Source organism: Vanessa atalanta, chromosome 13, assembly GCF_905147765.1.
Source record: "Vanessa atalanta chromosome 13, ilVanAtal1.2, whole genome shotgun sequence".
Lineage (NCBI taxonomy): Eukaryota > Metazoa > Arthropoda > Insecta > Lepidoptera > Nymphalidae > Vanessa > Vanessa atalanta.
In genome coordinates, this window is record NC_061883.1 from 8,918,667 (window position 1) to 8,937,213 (window position 18,547).

Consider the following 18,547-nt stretch of genomic DNA (forward strand, 5'->3'; position numbering starts at 1 on the left):
TTCATTATTATTATTTATTTAATAAATAGAAGTAATGTGTCGTCAATTATGACGTAAATGAGCCGGGTATGAAAAAACCAATAGAACTAAGATTCCGATGATTAAAACACTAATTGGGACGATAAAATAAAATAACAAAATGTTTCAGCGTCTTCTTATTTAATCTCATAGACCTTATTTTAACACAACAGCTTTTTGACTAGAATAACAATTTTTGATAAGTACCTTAAACATTTGAGATTAAACAACGACAGTTATATTTCATACTTTTGATCATTTTTATGTCTAGATGGTCTATCAAAGTTCAGACGCTTCGTAAACGGTTGGCCACTAAGAACACGCACACTAGTAAAGATGTCACGTCACTGTCACGCACACCACAAAATAAAGTTGGCTCGTTGGCTTCAGTTCTTTTGTAGTGACACTCCATCTAGACATATGAATAATCTAAGTTTCATAAGTACAATTAATAAACTCTACGATCAAAATATTTCACAATAATCTATTAAAATTTTCAATATAAATACATCAAAAGTGCTTCCAGCTAGAATAGCCCTTTGACTAAAATCCTTTCTAAACATTTCTTTTTTATTTATATGTTACAAATAAAATACATCTTCATTTATAAGAAAAAACAAGCTTTTTAAATTATTTACATTTTAAAATGTCATCAAAATATCAGAGTATTTAAATACAGTGAAGATACGTTGCTTTATTCTTATTATAAGCAATGTTATTATTTCAATACTTTTGTTCGTTTGGAATGTAATATATTCACGTAAAAATAATGACTGAAGCTCATATAAGTCTCCGTACAATAATATTTATATATATATTCCTAATTTTTTATTTATTTTTCGAGTATTTTTTCAAAATGTCTCCTAGTGTCTTGGCTAGATAAGTATATTTTTATAAATGTGTCGTTTTAATAATGAGATCACCAAACCTCCTCATATCGAGGAGTACGTAATGCTATTATCACTTCCCAATGTCTACTTAAGCTTTACACACTACACTAAAGGCGTAGAATCCAAATTTTGGACGGCGGCAATGTATAAAAGCGTTGCATATTGTGTTCTCCTAACGTAACGTAACGTAACGTAATATTTTATATAGTAGTGACTAGTACTGTGCAAATCTCATTTCGTCTATATATAATAGTGATATCTTTAAGCTTCTGCGATAACAATCTTCATAGAAATCTATAAGGAAATAAATAACAAAAAATATATCCAACAATCTTATATATCTTTCTAAACCTAAGGAATACTACAGAAAACTTTTTAGAAGTACGCACTAAATTAATACTTCGGTTTGTAATAAAGCTAACGATATGGAGGAACCCTGTAGGATAAATCATTACGTCTACGATAGAGTAATAAGTAGTGATAGGAAACAGCAGTTGGTCACAGTTTGGTCGGAAAGGTCGAGTATCAACAGAACGTTTTAAAAATAATTTAATTTGGTAACAGCGAAACTCGACAGCGAAACCGCACGCACATTTATTGTCTTCTACACATAACAATTTACATAGCGTTATTTATAATAAAAAGGACCCGTTTTATAGAACATCATGCCGAATACCGTGTGATCGTTGAGGCCAAGAGAGAAGGAGCTGTTCGTCTGCAGCGCTATCGCCAACGTTCTCTGAGAGGGCAGGAGAGCAAGTCATAGTGCCTAAAAGAGCACCACTCGATCGCGAATGCTGTCTACAAAGTGGGCGACGAGATGGTGACTCACATTCGTCAGACATTGCCCTAGTTACTGTTATTCGAGGTGACTGACGTCGCCTGCGTTCCCTACTAACACCTTCTTCGAGTCCGAGTGCTCGACCGAGAACAATATGTGGTGGTGCCCTTATTAAAGGAATAGCAGAAGTCCGAGGCTTATGAACTTCATCTTCTTGAGAATCTTGGAGCATATTACAAGACGCTGCACGTTGTGCTGGTCTCTCCGACCCTCGGGAGCCCATTGCTGCTGCATCAGACAGTCGTCTAGTTGTCGGCGGTCGTATACAACCCGAACCAGCGGATAAAGACGGTCGTCTAGATCCACAAGCACTTGGTGTTCTTGCTTGAATCTCCTGGGTGACCTCACTTTTTGTCATTCGTTTCCTCCGATAATTACGTAGAGAATCTTTGAAAGCTCGACTTCGAATACCATATAAAATCCCGTTGACAGGTGGAGCTGCAGCTAAAAGGGCAGCCGATATAGCAGCCAAAGATTGTGGCGGTACTGCGATAGCAGGCCATATTAATACGCAATAATATGGGAAGTACAAGATTGCTAATGATCCGAGAGGTTGTAGAACTGCTGATAAAGCCCGTCTGCGCGGAGGCGGCGGAGGAGAGAACGGGTTACGTTGATGAGTTACCGTTACTTGTGCAGATAATGTTACTTCATATATCGCTGCTGCTATTCTATGTCGGTGATATCGGGCGATACGTAAGATTTTAAGACTGCATAGGACAACGAGCGCGGTGGGTAATAACAGAGTTAATAACGCGTAGACAAGACAAAATCCCAACGCGGCAGGTCCAGCGCCACAATCAGGAGTACAACTTCCGAGACCGATGCTGTAGACCAACGGCGGCTGAGCCACTGCCAGTGGGGCCAGAAGAGCAGCGAGAGCAATCCAACCACTAGCAACGCAGATGATTACCTGTAAATGAATAATTTATATAAAATACTAGTTTCCACTCGCTGTTTCGCGTATGGTGGAGTGCAGGTGTTAGCGATAAAAGTAATTAACGTGCTATTCCAGACTATAGTATATCTTTGTGACAAATTTTATTCACACCCGTTCAGCCGTTTTGATCCATCCATTGAAACTTTCGCATTTATACCATTATGTAGATTGTTTTCGAAACATAAAAGTTATAATATTTGACTATGTAATCACCTTACAAAAATGATTTATTCAAATGTTACTTTCCAACTTTCCATTTAATTCGATAACAAGACTTCCTCTATAATTAAAAAAACATTAAATAACTTTTTTAATATTGCAACACGAAGAATTGTCTTATTATTGTTAAAGAACCAATTACCGTTATAGTTACCTTTTTCGCGGAAACAATAGCTGCGTAGTGCAATGGTGCCGCAATAGCAGCTGCACGATCAGCATGTAGTCCACATACAGTCCAGAGCTGGAGCGGGTGCAGAGCTTGAAGAAGCGCTCCGCAAGCGCATGTAGCTCCCCCACTGCACAGCGACGCTCCGCTGGCCAGCGCGCCCACTGCTCCCAAGTGTACCAATAGCACGGACGAAGCTGAGGCTGGCTGTGGATTATTAAAAAGAAAAATCGATATTATAATTCTTTATGTAATTAAAATAAGTTTAATTGCTTAAATAATTTTTCATGCAAATACGTTATTATACCGACAATTCTGAAAGTCCTATAAGAAATTTATGACAATAGAAAATTAGGGTTCCAAACAAAAAATTTAACATTATATTAACGTTTCTCCTAATAATTATTAAATAAATGAAGGACTTAGTATTTTAATTTGCAACGAATATGGCTCAATAACTTTCGACCATAGCATTCAAACATTGCTCCTAATTGTTTTCCATAAAAAGTTTATCTACGCAATTAGGCGCTTCTGCGGAATTTCTTTGTCCACGGCTTCAGTTTTCTAAATCAAAACATAACTCGTGGTTTTAATGGAATTTCTTTAATGTTGTGTACGTAATTAAAAAAAAAAAAACTTTTTAAATTTGGAATAAGCCACGGTGCAATTAAAAATATATATGATCATGAAAACTGAATTATAAACGTTAAAGAAATGCCGCTGTCTTGCAAATGTTCTTTATAAAACTTAAATTTTTAATTAAGAGTAGCTGCCGTCCCAAGGGGTCTGTTGTATCCATGCTTTAATTAATAAAGCTATGTAAGTAAGGTAAATAGAAGTCAAAATGAGGTTATGTGTAAAGGCCAAATTGTATCAAATATTCAACGAGCCCACGAGAAAGGTTGGTATAAACTATTTGTACAAAATGTAGCGGCCGTTACTTATTTCATATTTTTGGAATAAAATTATTCATTCTTTGGAATAAAAATAAAGGAATTTCGTTTAATTTAAAAATTTAAATGTTAATTATTCTTTAGTAATACCTATTTATTTACTACGTATTGTTTTTATTATTTATTACAAGCTATTATTTAACTTGCAATGTAAGTATGTAGGTACGGGTAAAATCTTACAATTCAATTTTGAAGCAGATATCTTTAACGGATTGAGCTTAAATTTTGTTAACACGTTCAGTTTGTATGACAATGCATTTAACTTAACAGGTTAATCGTGTGACGTCATTCTAAATAAACGGATATATTTTATTAATTCATTTCTACAATATGGGTATCAAAGGAAAGGGCTTGCTGAGCATAGTCAAAATACAAATTGACGTCACTGTAAATCAATATGGCGGATTAAGTTTTTAGTGCTTGCTTATAATACGGTATCAAATGTAAGGACTTACTGAAAATACGAAAGCAGGTTTAAAATTACTAAAACGTAAAAGATAAATTCAAAATTGCTAAAAAGAGAAAAATAAACTTTTACACTAAAACTTTTACTGTTAACTTATCTTACGTCATTTCATATTTGACTCGTTGGACACAATTTATATGATATAAAAGCTTGTCGGGAGATTTACTTGTGATAGATAAACAAGTTAATTAAATAATTTACATTTCTATTTATATTCCCATCCAATTAAATATGGACCCTTTGACAATTTTTTTCACATCGCTTATTTAAATGTTACCGGGCGCGTTAAACTCGGAGCGTTCAATGAACAGTTTCATGTTCTTAATCAGAAATCGGAAATCGAAAATTGCACAATTTTATTTATTTAAAATTAAGATTCAACCATTTAATTAAATTTTATAATTAAAATGACTGCAAAAAACCCTAACCTATTGAATGTCGTTATTTCAATATATTCCATTCCATATATGAATAATGACTAGTGGTAGAGCTATATTGGTCCGTTTGGGTTAGTACCACTGGATCTGGACTCAATAAATAAAATATAAATGGTTTATGTTAGTTTGAGTGTATGTATATTTTATAAGGTGGCATATAGCCACATATGAAAGACAATTTTTTGTCTAACTTCTTTTTTTTAATTAGCTATAAGGTACTGCTGAATCTCCCGTCTGTCCATGGACGTAGCATGGACCAAAATACACCCAAGAATATAAAAAAAACTATTTGTAAATGACATTCCAGTTTTGAATTACAAAATGGATTGAAATTCAGCACGTGTGTCTATTTGTACGTATCAACGTGGTGTTATTGAAGTTATCGTCAATACAAACTATGCCATTTGGATGCACTCTAAAGCTCCGTGAATGTGCAAACCAACGACCATTTTTATCCTACGTTATTATTTATTATTCGTTTTATTTTACCGTTGCGCTTTATGTTATTAATTTGGTATCTTTAACAACATTTCTATTAACCTAAAACTGTTAACGATTAATGTGAGTTTTATCGGTCACGGGGGACAAAAAAAAAACTTTTTCTTCGTTAAACAAGTCTTTATTACAAAAAGTATTTTTATGAAATATATTAATTTTTTTTTTATACTAATCAAAAATCAGGGATATCGTCAACGGTGGGACTTTGACGGTATCTGAATTTCGTCATGAAAGGTAGTAACTAAGTAAAGCATTAATACACAATGTAATGTATATCAACCGGTTTTGCTTAGCAGTATGTACTATTTTAATTAAGCATTTAAATAATTAAGAATTAAGCAGACGAACTAAATGAAATGAGTAATGGTATGAGTTGGCGTTCGGTTTAAATTTCGAATTTTGAAAAAAATAATAAGCAGGATAGAGCAAACCCTGAACGCAGCGTCCAGAAATAAAATGAAACGGTTGTTTCAATGCAAGAACAAAAGCAAAGCGCAAAGCGGCAAACAACGACAACACAGCAGCAGACACAGGTACAAGCAAGAACAAGTTGTTAACATTTAATGATAACTCATAAGATTGAAGTTCTTAAATTATTATAGATAGATATTTAAAGTGCCAAAATATGGGAAATTATTGCTTAATTTGCAAAAATACACAATATAGAAAAGAAGAACTATTATTAACTATATTAACGCAATCATGCCTTTAAACGATTCAAATCACTATAGGATTCGATTTAGGTCACCCAGTACATGGACAAGGTCTATATTCAGTTTTTGAGTAAAATATGAGAAAATTAATAGAAATTATTATGAAGCCATGTAGAATATTGATTATCAAAGGTATTTAATGCACGAACTCACCTCAGGAGGGTTTAAATAAATGAAAATTCAGCAATACTTGTCAGATATTGCACGCGGCCGGTTTTTATACAAATATTGGAATTGAACGAAAAATTGATTAAATATCACTCTAAACACTATCAATGTGCCTTATGTGTAATGTTTTATCGACTATAAATTGTTTTACTTACGGTTCAGTAACTTGAACCTCTAAAAAAAGGAAATATACATTGACGACGTAGGTAACCCTCCATTTATTTTTATTCGAACAGTCAAAATAACACAAAAAAAAAGAATAATTCGCCGTATCTGCTTTATAAGTATATACCTTATAATCCGCAATTAATATAAAAAATGATTTGTTTCTCGATGTCATCCTCAGAAAACAAACATACGGAGGTCACTTTAATGATTACGATGGAGTTCACTTTAATGATTATGATATTTCCATTTTTTGGTTATAGGCGAATTTTATGTTTTGTTTAAAGAAATTACGTATATTAAAATTTGATTGGAATTTAGTTTGTGTGAAAAAATATATGTATAAAAATGTTAATAAACGTCACCAATAGAAAATAAATTTCCAGCAGAAATTGAGAAATTCTAGTCGTTTTCTGAGTTACGAAAATAGTTAAGGATTTGAAGATAACCTCAAAGTCGAATCAATATAATTATTATTATTAAAATGTAATGTTTTTTTTTTCAATAAAAAGTAACAAATATTCGCGTTATAAAAATGAAAGACAGCATTTTTATTATAACCGTTGACAATATTAAAATGTCAAATATTTAACATTCTTCTATAAATAACATAAAAGGTTGCACCTGTTCCGGATATAAGAGCGTTAGTAGTTTCCGTAAGCAATGGAACTTTCCGCTGTCAGTTTCCGTTAGCCCAGATTTGAGAAATAAATGGAAATATTTTATATTTCTTATATTACGTTATTATTACTGTGTTATTCGATTATAAAGAAATATTCTTGTTGCGTTTCTTAATCATTTCAAAAGAAAATATTTATAAATGGAAAATACAATTCCAATTGATTGTATGCCAATTTGTAATTATGTGATCTTTGAATTATTTGAAAAATTAAATTTAGAACGCAAACATGATAATTTTACTATAAGAATAGTTTATTTTAATATGTCAATCAATAATGTTTAGAATAAAAGCTTATCTTTGGACATACGAACGACGATTGTTTTATTTATTATTTTTAATCTGTATTATTTAACCAATATACCAAGTAGCATTTTATTTTATATCTGTGGTCTGGTGCTAAAAGGGCAAAAATGTATATTTGAATAAAATTTAAATGACAGTTTTCCATTTGCCAAATCATATAAAAAAAAATTTGCTACAACGGCATAAACCTAATATTTACGTATACAAATATTATTACAAAAAAACATTTTATGTAGCAACCCATATATCTTAACTGTTTCTATTCTGATTACCAAACGTAACGTTTATTGTAGCACCCGGCCACACTTATGTAGGGCACCGATATTCCTAAAATATCCGTTAAAGATAAAGAGGTTTTATATTGTGTCCGATCAATAGGATGCAACACCGATGTACAATTTACGACATGACATTTTACTCACCGTGAATAGTGACAATTTCACAACTTGTATAGAAATGTATTTACATTTCTAAACAAGTTATTCTATACTAGTAACAAGCAAAATTTAATCATAATTATGCGTGATATATTTATTCATATGCAAATTTCAGAGTCGAAATAATAAATCGACTCTCGTATAAGTCATGCATAATGTAAGTTACTCCGACACAAACCTCTATACTAACGTTAATAATATAATGAATCTTATATTTTCAATGCTATTTTCAATTAAATTATTATTAAATTAGAATCGTTAAAAGTTCTTTAACACTTTCGGACCAGTACACTAAAGTCTTATTCGATTTAGATTTAATTTGATGTTAATTGTTCCGACGTCTACACGCGTTTAGTGTTCCAGGAATGGTTAAATTATAGTTTATAACATGTAGAAAATATATGTAGTATTTATTTTAAATTTCAACATATTGAATTTAAACTCATTAACAGCCTTCAGTTTTGACTTTATCCCATCAGGCTGTTCCAGCGAGAAATTATTGATGTTGCAGAATTTAATCCGACAACATGCAGATCTCTTCGCTATGTTTTATTTCAGCGATGAATTTATTATAAACACGGTGATACGTGCCCAGAATTGAACACGACATATTCAGCTAAAATCCAAGTGTTTCATCGATCTGCGAACTTTAACAATGTTTGACATAATTAAACTTCTCAGTGAAAGTACCCGGTACATAATTAGTACGTGCATTCGTTTATACACATTATTTAAATTCCAGTTCATTTGATAATTGATGATAAATTGAATCGAGTATAGTTCACCATGTGCTGCATATTCACGTGCTGTGGGTGGATGGTCGATCTTATACAGAGGTAAGTGCACGTTGTGAATCAAATATATTTATAAAATCTTTATATTTCAGATCATTGTGTATAGAAATAAATTAAATGATAGATGAAATCTTAATCGTATGTCACGTGCTTAATTGGTGTTTACAATTCAAATTGTGAAACAGAAAAACTTCGTGAAGGAACCTATATAATTATGTATTCATTTATTTTGGAAACAAACTATATGATTGAATATAATAAGAAACATTTATAAAACTTAACCAATACTTTCCGGTATTACATTAATATACATATATTAACATACAAAACATATTAAATGGAATTATAATAAAAAAATAAAAACCAATTTAAATAAAAGCGATAGTCAAAGAGATGGTTTCTATTACAATTATAATAAATTAATTAAAACGCAATCACTAACATATATGAAACTAAATAAGTAATAAAATTAAAATCAATCAGAGCAACATTTTATTAAAATATTCGTAAGATTAAATTTATTAAGGGTGAGATAAAATGTTTTATTATTTGTAAACAGTTTATTGTACTGAGCGCAAGGTATGCCTAGAATTAAAATGTGGGATGTAATTTTGTAGCATGTGTTGCCATAAATCCACGTTAGGCTACGGTCATGGAATAAGCTACAAATAGTACTTCCTTAAGAGAAGTCGCCTGTGCCCAGCGGCAGGCATATTTATTAACTGTTTATTAAGTTAAATTGCGACATTATTTTGAATTCAACGTTTTTTTGTCTGCTTGCAAATTTTGTTAATGTTTTTATTTGTCGACTTAGGTATTTGTTTAAACTATTCGAGTGCATATTATCGTGTGAAAAAATTAAACAAGAAAGCACAGTAAATGAATAATACTGTTAAAAATATTTATCGTCATGATAAATTATATTTTTAAAGCATGCACCAACTAATGGTATCATGTCAGAAATCCTTTTGCACGTGCCGAAAACAACGATACAAAATTTGTAACCAAATGACTGATGCTCGTGAAAAAATACGAACGAAAACAAACATTAATTTGATTGTGATGAACGAGTCACTTCGGTGATTCTTCAAATAACTCCAATTTCATTTAGTATCAATAATGTTAATGTTTTTTTTTTGAGGGAAAATTTCTTAGTATATCAAAACATAAACGAACTATTTTTTAACAAATTAGTTTAAATTAGTGGTTTCTAGAAGACTATCTATAATTAACTACTGCTGGACTGAGGTCTCCTCTCCCCTTGAGGAAACGGTTTGGAGCTAGAAGTCATATTTACATAAAAAGTGGTAAAATAACTGATAATCCGATCACAATAGATATTTCATTTGTAATATCATACCTGAGATGTGTACTAATTTTCAGCTCTATGCGAATTATTGTAAGTTTACTACAATTTTTTTTAAATTTTGACCAGTCCTTTATTGACATTATTGTAAGTTGATTTTGTCAAAAAGATTAAAATTGAGTGCAAGGTCAGTGGTCCACCCTACCAGATGGTAGGGTTTTGTGCAAGGCTGTCCGGGTAGGTACCATCCATTCATCATATATTCTACCACCAGTGAGTAAGTCAGTGAAACTACAGGCGCAAGGGACATAACTTAGCTACCAAGATTGTGTACCGATGTAAGGAATGGTTAATATTTCGCACAGCGGTTATGTCTATGGGTGTGGTGGTGATCTCTTACTATAAGATCTTTATCACTATAATATCAGTAGGTTTAAGTAATAATTAATCCAAACGGATATTTACACATGTTTTGTGTTGACACCAGAACCAATATTTAATTCCAAAATTGAACTGCAACTGACTTTTAAATTTAATAGCTTGTATACGGAAGAAAACTACTTTGAAATCTTAAATTATAAAATTTTGTTTGCTATTCATCTGGTTAGCTAAATAATATGGAGAGGAAAATTGCTTTTCCGAGATGATGGATGTTCTATCATATTACAGTTGAATTAATAGTATCTAATGTACTTGGTGGTAGGGTTTTGTGAAAGCCCGTTTGCGTAGGTACCACCCACTCATCAGATATTCTAAACCAAACAACATTACTTAGTAACGTTGTGTTCCGGTTTAAGGGTGACTGAGCCAGTGTAACTACTGGCACAAAGGATAATAATATTTTAGTTTCCAAGGTTGATGTATCATTGGCAATGTATGGAATGGTTAATATCTCTTACAGCACCATTGTCTATGGACGGTAGTGACCACTTACCATCAGGTGGCTCATATGCTCGTCCGCTAAACTATACTATAAAAAACCTAACTGTACTTATGTACTTTACATGAAAGCGTTTTGTCCGATGTTCGATTATTGGGGTCAAAAATTAACCATCTATTTCTATCATTTAGAAAATCGTTTGCGTTATTATTTCAAGGTATTTGTATACTCATAAAAGTAAAATTGTCTAAGCATCTTTGCACGAATAACGAAGTTTAATGTGTGCATAAAATGTATCAAAGCAATCAAATAGACGAGCATGCGTAAATGTTGTATCTTATTAATATTTCAAATGCGATTTTGGATGGACGGATGTTTGTTCCTTAATCACGTCAGAACGGTTGAGATAGATTATAGTCTGGAACAGGTTGCTTTATATCGCTAAAACCTACGCTTAAATCCTCCTTCCCTCAATCCCCTAACACGAGAGCTAAGCCGCAGGCTGAAACTAGTAAATAATATTTTTTTGACTTAGGTAAAGAGTAAAGGTGAAACGTTGCATATTTTCTATATTGATGAAAATTAGTTTAATAAACTCATAGTAATAGTAAATATTTAGTTACAATAATTTTAATGTTATTTAAACTTTATATTTTTGTATATTAAAACCTTCTTCAATAATTTGTGGCGCTTTGTCTCGTGAATTTAATGTTGCTATATTTACATAATCAGTTACATATTTATTCAACATATATTTCGAGTTGTTCAGACATTGGGGCTTTACTTATATAGAAGACGGCAACGTTATTTAGATGCGTCCGCTCCATAATGATGGTCGTAATCGTCTCCCTCAAGACGATTACGACCTCGAAATATAATGAAAGGGACACCGGATTATTTTAAAATATTCTAAGCACTTAAGCTTCGTTTACTAGAATTTCTCCAGGTAACTTTTAAATAAAAAATGACTTATAATTAAAATCGATAAAGTGATGTCACTGGCATGGCACAAATAAAAAAAAGAAATGTCCCTTACTTCTTCGTATGTTTTTAACAGATTTATTGATATTTGATTATGATTCATTCACAGTAATCTATGTACGCACTACTACTGCATAGCATAGACAAGAGGTTTTTTTTTTAGCTTATAGACTACGCTAAATACACATGATACTGGCTGATATTTATCCGACACGTGTAAATTTTCTCACGAGGTTTTCCGCGAATACAGGATGAATTTTAAACACAGAATTAAGCACACGGAAACTCAGCGATGTTGCTCGGATTTAATTCGGTTAAGGGCGATTCCTCACTGGGAGCATTCGCCTGTATTGTAGCAGTTTGGATTCAAATATTACGTGAGTGAGAAGTACTGAGTATTGTAGTGATAAAACTTGTAGCATACATCAATGAAAAGAATGGAATGCATGATAGTAAAAACAACTGACTCGACTGAAGACGAATGCTCAAATTATTAATAGTCTTAGATTGTTAAATTACAGATGAATGTTGCCAGTGAGGTATCACCCTAAGATTAACATGTTCTAGCTCATGTATCCACAAATCTTTTTAAAAAAAGAATTCAACGTTTTCCTTTTTTTAATTTTAATGTTTGATTCAGTATCATATTTATTCGATATATAACGTATATCGTGTTATTAATTTCAAATATTACGTCTGAAATATAAAAAGTATTACGAGTCATAATTTAATGGACCGTTGCAAATTATCTTAATCTCATTTCAGACTATGGACGTTTACGATGTCTTGTTGTATCAGCTCTGCGGTCTGTTGTTCACTGTTAACCGCGTCCATGTCGGGCGTCGCCCTCGGGTACAATTACTCTTTAGCTGAGTACATCGATTTAAAAGGTATTATTTTAATTAAACTATAAACAATATTTAATTACCTATGTTTACCTTACCTTAGGTACCTACTTTACTTTAAGTACCTTATGTACACGTTTCAGTTTTGTCTATTAATGTTTTTAAAAATATTAAATGAATAAATATACATAAGCACTTTATATAATATATAAATATTGTTTCGTAACTGTATAGTAATAACGGTGCCTCTGAAGAACTTGAACATGGAACCTAGTCTCTTGATTTTTAAAAATAAAAAATTGTGTAATTAATTTAAATAACATCACAAGTTCAAGCCGTAAGCCGAGATGACCAAGTGGCTAAAATATATGAATCCGAAGGTTACATGTTCAAACCCGGGTAAGCTCCATAGACTTTTCATGTGCTTATGTTTGGAATTAATCTCGTACTCTATGCTAAATAAAAACATTACGAGGACAAAAAATATTATGGTGAAATGTGCTCCAAAGGAGCCTCCTGTTCGAAGGGAGGAGTTCTTTGCCCATTATAAATTTTCATAATAGACACGTTTTTATTACCAGCTTATAAACATAAGATTCTAAATTCAAAATAACGATAAAATAAAACACTTTATAATGATATATTTGACTAAGGCACTAAACTTACATTATAAAATATAAAGCGCATCTTGCAACAAATTAATTAAAATCTTGTCACATTTATTGCTAAACCACGAATAGCAACAATTTAGTATCGTTAATGTATGTATAAATTCGTAACACTATAATATTTGTAATACGAAATAAGTTTAAATTTATGGATACATTAGACTTGACTTTCAGCTTTTAAACTAACTATGGATATATTTTTTTAAGCAATGTATTCCTAGTTACTAATACTGTATTTTTTCTTTTATAAAATCATCTATTGCTAGGTCCGGTAGGTAATTCGTATTCGTATTCGAAAACGTTACGGAACCCTTTTGGTCAAAACTGCTTATAAAAAACATATTTAAAAATGGCGTTACATAAATACACATTGTGGCATCAAGTAACTTAATTATTATTTATTTCAGAAACGAATGTCTCCGTTTATTTGAAGCGTGGTATTTTTGACGATGACATCGCTGATGACATGGATTGGAGACGCAGCGGTCACCAACCTGTGGCGGGTCATATAGGAGAAAATAACCGTTAGTGATATTATTTATTTTTACATAAATACAAGATTGTGAAATGCACGTTGGTCGCGTTAATATTCTAAATTTAAAACTGTAAAGCGATGCTACTTAGATAATAGTGTCATATACTTAAACTTTATGAGAAACACAATGCATTTAACAAAATTTAAGATTTTTTATCTATGTTTAAACGTATATAATTACAAAAATATGTCAACTACAACTGTACAAAGTTTCAACTTAATCTCATGAACTATTTTATTAAATACATTCATTATGTATATTTCTATATATGACGTCATATATATATTTCTATACATGACGCCCAGTAGATATTAAATAGTTTAAAATTAGGAATATAATCAATAAATAAATGTCTTAATGAAATAAACATTATTTACTTATTATGATTATGTTTATCAACAAAGTAAGTACATATATAGTATAGGCCACACGCAAACATAGAAAGCATATAGCGGCGGCAAAGGAGCCAAGACATCACAACGTCATGCCGTTTGCCGTCACGGCATACGAGTAGTTTTACTCCTAAGGCTCGGCAATAGATGTTCCACATTAAAAAATCTTAAAAACATATTGAAAAGATATTTATCTCAACACTTTCTGTAAAGACTACAGAAAGTCGGTTGTCTGACAGCCGCATGTGATAAAAATTATCTACTGTCTCAGTAAGACTTCTTTATTAAGGATAACCTCTCCACACAAAGACTTTCCCCCGAGTAAAAATTATGTAAAAACTCTTAGTTATTTTATAAGCATAATAATAAAATATAATCAAACACTTAATTAATGTGATGAATTATTGTTGTAATTTCATCTTAAATCCATTTTTATAGGAATATATAAGAGTCACATTGTATAATATATAGCTATATGTAATCTATATATATAAAAGCGAAAAACTACACGCTGATTTATCAAGAAATCTCAGAAACTATAACACCTACAAACTTGTAATTTGGTAGGTTTAGACATCCGCTAAGAACGGATTTTACGAAACTCCACCTCTATGGAGTAAAAATGGGCTTGGAAGTTTGTGTTTTATAAATTTTCGCGTGTAAAGCCACAAGCTCAGCTAGTTATTTTATAAAATGGCATATTTTGTTTGATTAAAATGAAAACATTTACTCTTAATTATAAAAATAATGAACGAAAAAGGTTTAATAACTAAAAACATGCTACATTAGTTCCGGCGATATATTATTCCTCGATAAACTTGGATCTGGTCCAGGTTAGGTCCATATTTCTTAATGATGTCACATTCCAGTCGTAACCGGTTCCAATGACGAAACAACCACCTTGAGGTCAGGGAGACGACTAGATGAATCAATATATGAGTCTAATGATCGAAACAATTTTGAGGGTTCATTAATGAGACTGACAGCGAAAGCTCCCGATCCGAGCCCTTCAGAGGCTGAAGCATCCGAAGTGCCACTAAGCGAGGTAATTACTAATTTATTCTCGTCTAAATTTTACCAGCAAAAATTGTAAAAAATTGTATTATAATTGAAAGCGGCTTATTATTTAATCTGCTTAATTTGTGTTTACAATTTCTTTCGTACTCGGTGACGAAACATATCATGAAGGATTCTGTATGTCTGATATATCTGATAATATATATTATGTATCAACAAATCGGCATTGGAGCAGAACGTTGGATTAAACTTGAAAAGTCTTTTCAAAGAAGAGAAGAGGCCTTTGCTCAAATTTGGGACATGTGTTACTTCATAATCTTATTTGATATTAATACAACATTTTTTAAATACTGGATACAGTGCACATACACACTTCCTTTGAATAACAGAAAATTATACGCACAAATTTATCTGCCCACTTGGCCATTTATTAGATGCCTATATTAAAACAATATTTTATTTATTATTTTAACATAATCCCTTCAATGTTGTTAGTTGTAAAATTGTTGCATAAATATTCTAGGGTAGATTAGGTTTAAGTATGAAGTAATGAATAAATCAATGTTTATGATTGAATGATGTAAACTTTATTTTCATTGTTAAATGTTCGTTGTTTTCTGTTTACAATGTGTCAAAAACATTGTGCATATTTCAGTTAATAAAACCATATCCGACGGGGTCGCTCGATCAGCTTAAGGCTGTTCAAAGTGCCATTAATATGAGAAAAGCTGCGGCTTTAGCTCGTCGAATGAACGACAAAATGCAAAAGGTAATATTTACGAAAACAATTTACCAAAAAAATTAAAAAAAGTACAGAGAAAAATAAAATGTATGATTAAATTTTCAAAATACATGAGACCACAATTATTTGCTCTGGTTTTGTTAAAAAGGCGTTATATAGGTCAGTTGGATTAAGTTGAAGATTTAGAAAGTTCATCGCTATGGCTAACGCAAAATCCTTTCTAAGTGCGTAGTAATGTAGAGGATATAACGGAATGAAAATCTCCTGCGTCTCCGTGTATTACAATGGAGATAGAAATAATCTTCCTTATATTTATAATAGTAAAAAGTTCATAAAGCAGCTAGTCAGATTAACTTTCGCTTTTATTTATATTGGTGTAAATATCACCTTTTCAGGTGCAATTACAGAATGAGAGAAACCAGCCACAAGATTTAAGGGATATAAATAGTAGGCGTGCTATGAAGTTTGATGTTCCACCATTTGAAGACCCTTCTACTTTAAGTTCGCTCCGACAAGCCGTTCCAGATAATAGAATAAACGATCCAACAAAATGGTTGTTACCAAAAATACCCTACGATAAGATTTCGAAGGATATACTTTATCCAGATGATTATGTGAGCCCTACATATCCAGCGCCGGTCACCCCAAGAGCCGGTCCTGTGAGACCGACTAGACCGAAACAAGCACCCAGAACTAGACCGACACATACCACAACACCAACACAAGTTCCTTCGAGAAGTGCCGAGCCAAATTTACCGAAATCGATTGATGAAGAAATGGAATCCTTCAAAGATAAACTTATCGTGAATAAATTGGACACGATAGGGTGAGACGAAAACTATTTATTATTATTTTCATGTGTTAATATATGCAACAATTCATCTAGTGCTCGGCAATAGAGGAAACCCGCATGTATCAAAAGTAATTCCGCCGCATATGTATTGTATATGGATCCTAACCCAACGAAGCAGCGTATTTTAAAATCATAGGCAGGCGGTCGGGAATTAAAGATTTAATTTTAATTTATGTTTTAGGATGAGCGACGATGAATTTTTGAAAAAAATAGGAACAGGGGCAAAGAAGTCAGAAGATGATTACGAGGAAGACATCAAGGGTGTTCCGTTAAGAAGGAAGAGAAGCAATGATCTACTATTCACTAGTTATAAATCAAGACATAAAAATACTAACGAAAATAAGGAAGACATTGTTGTTGGTAGCAGAGAACCAACTCAAGAAAATTCAATTTCTAAAACTCTTAAAAAACTACTGTTTTCTTATATTCAATAATCTCTTGACGTTTTTTCGTTGCTGTGCTTGTCTTAATTTCGGTGAATGAAATTGTGTTTTTGTCCTCTGTGCGTTATTGTATCACGAAAATAAAAAAAAATATATATTTAATTTAATTTGTCTGATTTTCTTAGTAAGTATGTACTTATACACTAACTAGCGACTCGGCTTCGCACGGGTGCAATACTGATACTAAATATATTACAGATTGTCATTATATACAAAGTTCATAGCTTTTTGACATTAGACAAACCGCTATGTCCCTGGATTTTGAATCTGTAATATCTTCGAAAATATTCATTTAAATTACACGCTGTAAGGGGCCATATTGATCTATTTTAAACGCACAATGTATTTAAGGTACTTCATTGGATAAGGATTAATGCTGTATTGCTTAAAATCGCTTCGAAAATAAGCCAATATTTCTCCTAAAAAGTAAAGGATAAAAAATGGTTATGGTGGGTTATTCCTGAAAGGTAGACAAACCATTGTAGACCTTTTTAAGATGTACATTATTTTGATCTGTCTTGTAGGGTCCAGCCAGCGTTTGCAATGTGGGCGCAAAAAAATTATTTACGACATCACATTAGAGAGTTCAAAGGTTATAAACTTTTTGGTACTACTGCAAGTTTCATGAAGATAAATTGTTACTATTTTTTCAGCCAATTAAAATTTAAGTATTTTTTAAATTCAAACTAGATTCGAATCTCCATTTCATTATCTATTTGAGACACATAATCGTTACCGTATTAAATCTTTCTTATCTTAAATCGTAACAATAAATTGTAAGCGTTTAGCAGCAAAGTGTCAATAAATACTACACGTAATCTCTACGTCGAAGTCGAGATGTTCGTTATCCTCCCTATTTCGGACCACTAATCGCAGCTTAACGCCGACTTATCCCGTAGGCTCGCCTACTTTGAGAATTATTAAGTATTTCGTCGTCAAGAATAAATTACTAATAACTACATATTTTTATATAGAAAATTAGATGGATATATTTCTTTACAAAAGTAACAAAAACAGGCGATCAATCATCTATACTAATAATATAATTGCGAAAGTAACCCTGTCTGGCTGTCTGTTGCATTTTCACGGTCAAACCACTGAATCGAATTTGAAGAATTTTTTTATGAAGCAAGTTTTAACTCCAAGGAAGGTCCTATGGTACTTTTTACTCCACCACAATAACTGACGAATAAT

General features: G+C 32.0%; 2 protein-coding genes across 2 annotated transcripts in view; one reads left to right on the forward strand and one right to left on the reverse strand.

The window, feature by feature from the left end:
• Window positions 1-690: 690 nt before the first annotated feature.
• The window catches only part of LOC125068486, a 108,584-nt gene continuing 90,727 nt past the window's right edge, over window positions 691-18,547 (reverse strand). The window contains exons 3-4 of the mRNA XM_047677627.1: window positions 3,063-3,281; window positions 691-2,662 (exon numbers count right to left, since the gene is read on the reverse strand). Of these exons, the coding sequence (XP_047533583.1) occupies window positions 1,562-2,662; window positions 3,063-3,281 (1,320 nt within the window). The 3' untranslated portion in view covers window positions 691-1,561. The remainder of the gene's footprint in view (window positions 2,663-3,062; window positions 3,282-18,547) is intronic.
• On the forward strand, window positions 7,990-17,354 carry LOC125068487. Its single transcript, XM_047677628.1, has 8 exons — window positions 7,990-8,053; window positions 8,639-8,732; window positions 12,623-12,747; window positions 13,778-13,894; window positions 15,168-15,343; window positions 15,971-16,084; window positions 16,453-16,883; window positions 17,092-17,354. Exons 2-8 carry the CDS (start codon window positions 8,683-8,685, stop codon window positions 17,342-17,344), a joined length of 1,266 nt encoding a protein of 421 aa, XP_047533584.1. The 5' UTR covers window positions 7,990-8,053; window positions 8,639-8,682; the 3' UTR covers window positions 17,345-17,354.